Below are 9,742 nucleotides of genomic sequence, written 5' to 3'. Positions count from 1 at the left end.
CACGTCTTTGTTTCAGAAAAGCCTTTGTCCTTAATGTATTTAATTGATTTGAATGCACGGTGATGATTTCTAGTTCTGTCATAGATTCATGTAAAAAAAGGGCCATCTCTTTATCACCTCTTCTTCAGAGTTCACATACGATTATGTAAAAGACATTTCTTGTTCACCTGCTTGCTGGCTGTTGGTGACGCTGTTACACGGATGGGTTAGGTGGAGGGTACGTGGAGTTTACTAATCCTGAAATTAAAAAGAAAAGTCAAAATGAACAATGTATGGAGTATCAACTGTGGAGATCTTCGGTTGTAGTTGAATGATACAGGTGGATTGTACTTAAAAAGTAATGAATTGCTCGTCTAATTTGTTGATTTTTTTTTACTTCAGGAATTAATTAAAAGAGAAAGAGGGCACTTGATACAAAAAGGTGTAAGATTCTTACGTACCGGAGTAAGAAAGCCCAACCGACTCCCACTTCTTCTCCATCCGTGGCGGAGGCCGAGGCTTGAGTGTACCGTACATCTCCTGTAGCTCCAGGTCCTCCACACCGGAGTCAATGGTGCCGGTCTTGTATACGTACTTCGGTACAGGCGGCATCGGGCGGGAGGATGGGACCTCAATTGTGTCTGAAAAAATACAATGACGAGATGTTAAAAAACTTTTCTTTAAAGAATGTGGAAGCTGTTGATGCCCTGGACATAAATTTCCTTTTTTGCAAATGTGCTGGTGTAGGCGTAACCTGGTAGGCTAGTGTAACTTATTATATTTTACAGATTATTTCCCAGAGAATCAAAATAATAGTGGGAAAAAATCGGGAAGATTTCTATGACTACAGTACACTTTCGTCTGGCGTTGAAGTTGAAAGTCTAAGAGATATGCAACAAACATAATTACAACCATACCATCTAGGTGAGACTTGCATATCCAGCCCCTTCTCTTGGCGATGATCACCAGAACTACTGCCACCGTCACCAAGAGTATCGCCCCAGCAGTGATGGAGGTGATGATGATAAGATTTGGAATAGACTCTGTGTAGCAAACAGTATTACATATTAAGATATATTATACTTTGGTCAACGATATTTACCTTAAACAGACACAGTACATACCCTATATGTGCCATAATTACCTTCAGCTGGAATGTTTAGTATTGCTATGATTTCCTCTACGGCGTTTAATCTATCGTTTTCGTAACAGCATACTTTCATATTGTCGAAGCAGAATTCTTCCGTTACTAGAAGAACTCTGAACAAGATAACGTTGTCTTACCTTCGATCTCCAAGTGAATATTCCGCATAACAGATCCAAACATGTTAGTTGTTTTGCAGACGTAGTCTCCACCATCCCTCACGGCAACATCCGGTATGGTCAGTGTCGACATCATTTTCTGGTTTCCTCTGGTCGTCACAATGTGTGCAATGGCACTGTCTAACTCAGTCTCTATACCGTACTTGTTTCTCCAAATCCATTCTACATTAGATGGTAAAGGATCAGCAAATACAGCACAGTCAAGTTGTGCTGTTCCCCCAACAGGTACAGATATCATCACCGAGTTTCCCTGTCCATCAAGATACGGCTTTCCTGTAAGAAATCATAAATGTGAGAAAATATATGTTGAAAGTTTTGAATAGTTGGCTACTGACTCTTTCAAGCGTTAAACATCTATATAGTTTGATTAGTAAAATTGCATACTAAGCCTAGTTACGTGTAGGTTTATAATCGGCTAAAAGTATCATACGGAACTAACCGATGACATCGATGCGTATATCCTTGGTGCTCTGCGAGAATCCATTACTGATAGCGACGCATTGATACGTTCCCTCGATGTCGTAGTGCACACGGTGGAACCGGAGGGGGTTTTCCCAGTACAAATTTGTATCCTTCCGCCACCACTTCACTTGCGGGGAAGGATTTCCTTTCGCAAGACATTCCAACGAAAATTCGTCATCACCTTGCTGAACGGTAACCTTTGATTCCATGGATGGGTCAATGAAAGGCGGGTCTGTAGAAAATCAAAACGAGGTAAAAAGAAACATGCACATCAAATATTTAGATGTTAGGGCGATATAAATGTTAAATGTGCGTACAACAAGCAAGTCGTAACATACATCTACGAGGTTGGACGTCCTTTTCAAGGTTGTGTAGATTTAGTTTCCTCGGTGGGAAATAACTTTTCAGGTCCACGTTTACAGAAAGAATGTTATACTTACACAGAACGTCCAATGATACAGTGCCCACAGCTATGGGGAGTACGCCATTGTCTGCCGTACACTGGTAAATCCCTGCGTCTTGGCGAGATGTGCTGGGGATCCGGAACGTGTCCTTCCTGCAAGAGGAACGGGAAATGCAATGTAGAGTTATATAAAAATCACTTTACACATACACAGACACTAAACCACACACAGGCACAGACACAGGCACTCACACGACGCATAATGCCGTGAACTAGCTACATATCACTACTATCCTTACCCGAAACTGCCATCAGCAATGGGACGGCCATATTTAGTCCATGTGGTGCTCGCAAAAGGATGGCTGTCGACCAGACAAGTTAACATTGCTGGTTCACCCTCTTTGGCTCGGATTGATTTGGTTGGAACAGATATACTCGGGGGATCTGTAATGAAAAAAAAACAGTAAGTTACCAAATGTTCATACAATATATAAATACCAAGATATAAATAAGATCATTACTTATCAAGTATGTACATTGTATTTGTTTCTATAGCCAACGAAGCTACCTTGTAGTCGATGAGGATGATGCCAAAGATCACAATAAATGTTGCTACATGTACTTTTGTTTTGGTAAGAGCAGAAAGTTACTTACAATTCACCTGCAAAACTGCCCAGGATTCCTTAGCAGAAGTTATTTCTGGAAACGGCTGACTCGCTCTGCAGGTCAGGTTCATACCATTATCCCATTTGGTCAGACGTCTGAGAATCAGGTCAGCTTTAACTCTGCCTGCCCGTTGTTGCCGCCTGATGTATCGCTCTGTAAATGCCTCCGTCCCATTGTACCAGGTCAGCTGAGGCAGTGGATGGCCTCCTGAAGATGTACAGCTTAACTCTAGCTGCTGCCCTGCCTGGGCTGGTACTTCTGCACCGCTCAGTGTAGGGGGCTCAGGAACAGGAGCTGAAATGTAAAATATGTCCTTTATCAATGCCCTGTATTTCTGTTAAACAATGACTTAAACATCAAACTATCATATAAATAAGGGGAACTATTGAAATGTGTCAAACATTCCAAGTTGAATACAGGCCATGTGAATCTTTTAGTTACCTATAACAGTCAATGTTGCTCCTTTAGGAGGAAGACCGAAGACTTTGCACTTGTAATCTCCTCCATCTACCGATTGGACATCCCGAATCTGCAGATGAAACTCTCCTTGCTTCACATCACCGACAACCTAACATATCGAGATTCAGAAAGCGAATAAGATATTGTTTATGTTCTTGTTTGCAGGTCAAAGTGTATCAGTACAAGTGGGGATCTGCTTATGCGTTCACCGTATACACTACATTATTGCATATCGTTCGCCCCCCCCCCCCCCCCAAAAAAAAGAGACTAAATACGCAACCTGATGACGAGGGTAACTCGGATCAATTCTCCGATCGGCAGTTATGGAAGCCTGGTAAGGTGGTCCAATCCAAATAACAACATCCCCTGGCGACAAGTCATGGAAACTGCAGCGAAGGGTAGCCGTATTTCCTTCCAGAACAGCAGTGGGCATTGGAACTTCATTATAGCTGGCACCCAAGGCTTTCAATGAAAAATACAATGTTATCATCATTAGATCACACATTATAATAGTGCAGAGATTAAAATATAGATAGTTCAGAGATTTTTTAGTATTTGATTCAGAATAACTTTAATTTTTGAAGCTAAAGAAATCTGCCTAGTATACAGAAATCTGACTATACTTGTTGTATGGACGTTGAACCGTTGCAAAGCCAGGCACATTAGAATCCCATTAATGCAGATTATCTGTGCCTGACATACATGTATCGTTGCATTCTAAAGCATTCTTGTGCAGATACGTCGTAATTATTAAAAAGAAAGATTCGCTTGTATCATCTTCCTGGTCAGAACTATGGATAATGTAACCTCGACTATTTGGAAACTCTCGTGTCACTTGTGAGCTATATTACTGAGAATGCAATATTCAACTTGCCTTGCTCGTATTGTGAATTTTGCTAGCCTTTTCCAAACGACAATTTTTACTACAAACCAATTACCAGCTTGCACCATTGTGTGTCCAAACGACTGTACTGTATTTGCGATTGTTGCAGTACTACTTCAACGAGAACGCAAATGTCAAACCGTAAGTGCATGTGATTGATGATACCTTTGGAACAACGATTCTATCGTGTAAATCCTGCCCTCAGAGACTGCAAAACAGAATGCAGTTACTGACCTGTGGTGCGATATGCTTTTAGAAATACGCACGGGTTCTAAGGGACCATACATTGAAAAATCAAAGATGTCAGAGGTTTCCATATTTCAATAACAACAGGACTTTTGCCATCGGTATTAAAATTTGTCACTGTCTATTTTGAAAGGAAAACACATATATTCATGAGTGAATTGCTCAGTTCAGCACTGTATCTTGTGAGTACAACCAGGAGAACGATAGTTATCTTGGACCAATCACGTATACTGATTCGAAACTCATTGGGGTCATTTTCATTTTTGTGTGCATGTGGTATCATGTTTAAAAACAGAATGTGTCGTTACAGGCATTCACTGAGCGTCAAGAAGCAACCTCATTGCTTTCACGTCTTCAGACCGTAAAAGAATACTAATGGTGTTCTTGAGAACGTCTTGCTAGCATGCTTGATTAAAGCCACCCACGGTTTGATTGAGGAGCCGGTAGTGTTCACAGAGTCAGTGATAGATTACGGCTAACATCATGCTCAATGGCGAAGATCGCGAAGTGCTGTTGACGTGTTGTGTATTCGGAAACTCTTATAATGGATTGGCCTGTAATTCAGATGATATGATAGCTCCTGTGATAGTTCACTCTGACATTTGCCTTAACCAAGTCTTTTTTCGTGCTCTGTGACTGATTCAACGTAGTCCTCGAATCAATGTTTCAGGCTGAACTATTATTGCCTGTAGCGACGAAGGACCTCAGAGACCGTAGGATATGGCAATAGAATTGGGTCATATGATCTTGCAGGTATCAGGAGCTCTAGTTACCAACCGCTGTCGGTCTATTATGTATACGCTATGTAATGACTCTTGTGGTCCGTTGACGATATGAGTCATCAATATGTCTACTTCAATTTGCACTGCCATCTGTTTGTATTAGTCGAATTCAATTCAAAAAGGCCAATTAAGTACTTGATGAAGTGACTCAATGAATATAATGTATAGATTACGGACGGCTGTAAACCACCCATTTTTTTTAGAAAAAGATATACTGTGTAGAAAAACGTTTATCATAAGGAAGTAGACATGAATTTATTAGCACAGAATAAGTGCGAATGTCTAAGAAGACAAAATGCTACATTGGCATCTGTGAATTCAGATAATTGGTGACGTAAGGCTTGGGAAGAAACGGCGATAGAGTATGTATGCACAGTCTGCATTGTGACATATTTAAAACAAATTGATGACCATCTGCTGTGTTCTCACTGAAAGAGCGATATTCACTGTTTTATCTATGTTTTATCATGACTCAGCTGTGCTTGGAGTAAATTTGGTAGCAATTGCAAGACGGTCACAAGACTTCACCATATAATGTACGTACAACACCGTGCAACGATTCGTACATCTGTTTCTACAAGTGATAGCAACATTTGATATCAAGACCTACCTTGCGGAAGGAGGGTGGATAAACCGACCACTGTTAGCATGCAAACGCTCCCACAGGGCAGCATACTTTTATCCTGTAGACACCAGCTCAAGGAGAATCGCCAAGTATTCACCGGATCCTGTGCTGTGGCCTATTGAAGACTACAGTATGCGGAAAGATGTTATCCTCTGGAGGTGAATCAATACAGTTCTCCACAAAGTAAAAAGACCACATAACAGTCTCCAACGGCAGTTCACAGACTGATTTAGTGTGTATAAGTCCGCACACACCCATAGACCCAGGCCCTAAATGAAATCCTTCTGCGGCCCTCGGGGAAAGCTGAACACATTAGTTCGGCTGGAAGATCCCAATAATGTGTTCCAATTACATTATGTCATCCATAATGCATAGCCTAAGTCAGTTAGTAAAGATTTGGTGCACAACTTCCAGGAACAATGAGATCATGAACTTGTGGAAGGCTGCACATTTGTCTGTGAGAGTAATCACTGTCTTTTATTCAGATGTGATGGCGATTAATGTTGATTAGATGACCTGAAATTATCGATACCTATCGTCCTATTTCAAGAAAATCACGATCACTAAATTTGTCTCGTTTTATGTGAATTTAATCTTTTCTTGAAGACTAATCATTTGATCCCTTTTGTTAGAAGAGTAGGAATTGTTTCGATTGTCAAAATCGGTTAAGTTACATGAAATCAAATTGTTATATTTTGTTTGATTGTCGATAATTGAAGGTTGCTATCTGTGAGGACACAAGCGATCACAACTAGTACTGCAGCAGAGATCAAGCAAGCATTGTAGATGGTGATGCCGTAACATTTCTCATTTATTGCTGGCAGTATATTTCCTGAAAAAAAAAAATAAAATAAGGAAAATCGAAGAAATGACTGTTCGAATGCGCTATAAATGAGTTATGGAATGGTTTTGCAGCTTATGGATTCAATAAAGCTGCGACCTCTTGCGACTTAATGATTGCTACATCGATTATAATCGCAGAAGAGTCGTCATTTGGATACAGTACTGATTATGACTTTGTGCTTCCCCTCATTGTGTAATCTATTCTTTAATGCGTGCTTTGAATTGAGTTCCAGCTGAAGGCATTATATTTATGTAACATGAAACTGAAATGTAACAAACACGTGTGGCTAGGAAAGAAGCTTGACATCAGAAACTCAAATCGTCAATCGCCATATATTTATTTCTTTTCGATAGTTTACTGCTAGTATTGACATTGCATGCACACAGGTCAATGGGTGTCCCCGCTTAAGTCTGTAAACCTAAGCACAGGGATTCTTTACTTGTGTCTTTAGAACGTCTTGATTACAGATTCAGAAATTATTGGCAGAAAACATTCCTTTTTTTTATTTTGTTTTTTTCTTCCAACATTCACATTGGTCACAAAGACGCTTCCCATGTGTATAATTACATTTGAATTATACATGTACGCCGGTTATTAACAAAATGTAGGTTATGTGTATGTATATCAAAGAAAAATTGACATCTTATCAATTACTTTAAGCGCTACATCATATACGGTGCGGTAATATAGCTAGCTCAACCAATTATAGTATCGCGTTAAACAAAGAGAAAAGAAAAGCAATTATGGTATTATCATTGATATACATTGCGATAACAGGTTAATGTTTTTCTCTTCTATTTTGACAGCACACCTTCAATAGTCGTCTAGCTGCCCACCGTGTACCAGTCAATTGCAATATGTAGGTGCAGTCTGCACTACTGCTCTCCAGCGGAATACGGTGGGACAGATGTGGAATGGACCAATCCTGTAACGTGTTGGTAAATACATGTTAATAATATGTTTATGTAATGACTGTGAAGCAAATAAATATTTACTTTAATGGTGCTGTAGTTGTCATCGTCCAAAACTACTTTTAGGTGAAAATGTATTAGTAGTATATATCTACCGGAGTAGGAGAGCCCAACCGACTCCCACTTCTTCTCCATCCGTGGCGGAGGCCGAGGCTTGAGTGTACCGTACATCTCCTGTAGCTCCAGGTCCTCCACACCGGAGTCAATGGTGCCGGTCTTGTACACGTACTTCGGTACAGGCGGCATCGGGCGGGAGGCGGACAGGTCAAAGGATTCTAAAAAAGATTGCTTTTGTAATTAAGACAAGAATACATCTATTTAGCTAGGCTTACAATACTTCGGAATGCATAGTATATACTTCTGTATAAGCATGGTTTCTTTACCAATAGAAATACTTTTACAACCGCTAAACACAAGCACACTATTAGAAAGAAAAGCATACCGTCTTGGTGTGACTTGCAAATCCATCCCTTTCTCTTGGCGATGAATATAAAAACCACAGCGACAGTTGTCACTAGGACCACTCCAGCAGTGGTAGATGTAATGAGTACAAGCTTAGGAACGGATTCTGTCGAGCAAAGTGTTAAAGAGTGAATGTTACATAGATTCACAAATTCAAGTCTCGTTACCAATGTCTGACAAACATAAGTTAGTGCAAAATGAAAATTGTACACTTACACTGACTATAGATATTCATACTACCTTTGATGTCCAAATGCATATTACGCTTGGCAGACCCGAACATATTTGTTGTCTCGCAGATATAGCTTCCACCATCCTTCACTGCCACATTCTGTATGGTCAGTGACGACGTCATTTCCTGGTTTCTCCTCGTGGTAACAATATGGGAATCACCTCTGTCTAACTCTGTTTCCAACCCAAAGTTATTGCGCCATATCCATCCGACACGAGATGGCAAAGGGTCGGCTACAACTGTACAACTGAGCCTTATTGTTTCCCCAACATCCGCTGATATCATTTCTGTATCCCCTTCTCCTTCCAGATATGGTTTTCCTGGAACAAATCATAAGATACTTTGATTTCCATAATCAATCGCCATCTCAATTAGACCAGATAGCTAGCTGTGCAGTTTACTAATTTTCGTGCTCATTTGTCCTATTTATACTGTATCTCAGCGCCAAACTGTTTTTTGTAAATCATGAAAAGGAACTAACCCACAACATCGATAAAAACGTCCTTCGTTTTCTGAGGGAATCCATCGCTTGCTGCTACACATTGATACGTCCCCTCCACGTCGTAGCGCACCTGGTGGAACCGGAGAGGGTTTTTCCAGTACAACTTTGTATTTTTTCGCCGCCAAGTTACTTTTGGTTTTGGATTTCCATCCACCAGACAGTTTAGAGAGAAATTATCGTCATCTTGAAGGGCAGTGACTTTGTCGTCCATGGAGGGGTCAATCAGCGGTGGGTCTATTGTGAACCAAATGTTGAAGGTAAGTGCCACTAATGCAAATGTTTATCCTACATTTATTTAATCATTCAATCCAAGTTAAGACCCAACTATAGATGTGCTTTTCAAAAGATGACATAGAAGTAGAAGATAGTGATAACTAATGAGTAATCTACAACTAGAAATATGGACTTATCTACTCTTTAATCGACTGTTTTAATCGGTCGTGCTGATGCTACAATGCTGAAACTGAAACCACGACATACACACAACTGTGTTTGAAAATAATGAACATACGTACACAGAACCCCCAATGTCACAGTCCCCACAGCCATAGGAGGAATGCCGTTGTCTGCCGTGCATTGGTAAGTCCCAGCGTCTTGGCGAGAAGTCCGGAGGATCTGAAATGTCTTCTGCCTGTGGAACATGATGAAGATGCAATGCTTTTTAGACAGTGCAACCAGCCGTCAATGTTAAATCGCTTTTCAACTTTCTTTATACAGTACAAATAACAATTCTGTAATCACTAAAAGGCATGCAGATGACGTCTTTCTCATAGAAAACTATTACCCGATGTTGCCAATGTGTAATGCAGAGCGGCCAGGTTTCGCCCAGCTGATGGTTGCAGTAGGATTGCTGTCAACCAGACAGATCAGATCTGCGGAATCTTCTCCTTTATGACGCGAACA

The 9,742-nt window shown here is 40.5% G+C and overlaps 1 protein-coding gene across 1 annotated transcript; it reads right to left on the bottom strand.

Moving 5' to 3' along the window:
* Window positions 1–32: 32 nt before the first annotated feature.
* Window positions 33–1,559, bottom strand: LOC118423121 (fibroblast growth factor receptor 1-like). Its single transcript, XM_035831123.1, has 4 exons — window positions 1,264–1,559; window positions 897–1,022; window positions 441–620; window positions 33–237 (listed from the first exon to the last, which is right to left on the bottom strand). The coding sequence occupies exons 1-4, from the start codon at window positions 1,538–1,540 to the stop codon at window positions 194–196; spliced, it is 627 nt and encodes a 208-aa protein (XP_035687016.1). The 5' UTR covers window positions 1,541–1,559; the 3' UTR covers window positions 33–193.
* Between the last annotated feature and the right edge of the window lie 8,183 nt (window positions 1,560–9,742).

This window comes from Branchiostoma floridae, chromosome 9, assembly GCF_000003815.2.
Source record: "Branchiostoma floridae strain S238N-H82 chromosome 9, Bfl_VNyyK, whole genome shotgun sequence".
NCBI classification, from domain to species: Eukaryota; Metazoa; Chordata; class Leptocardii; order Amphioxiformes; family Branchiostomatidae; genus Branchiostoma; species Branchiostoma floridae.
Note: the sequence above shows the minus strand (reverse complement) of the source record. Positions and strands in the feature narration are given on the sequence as shown.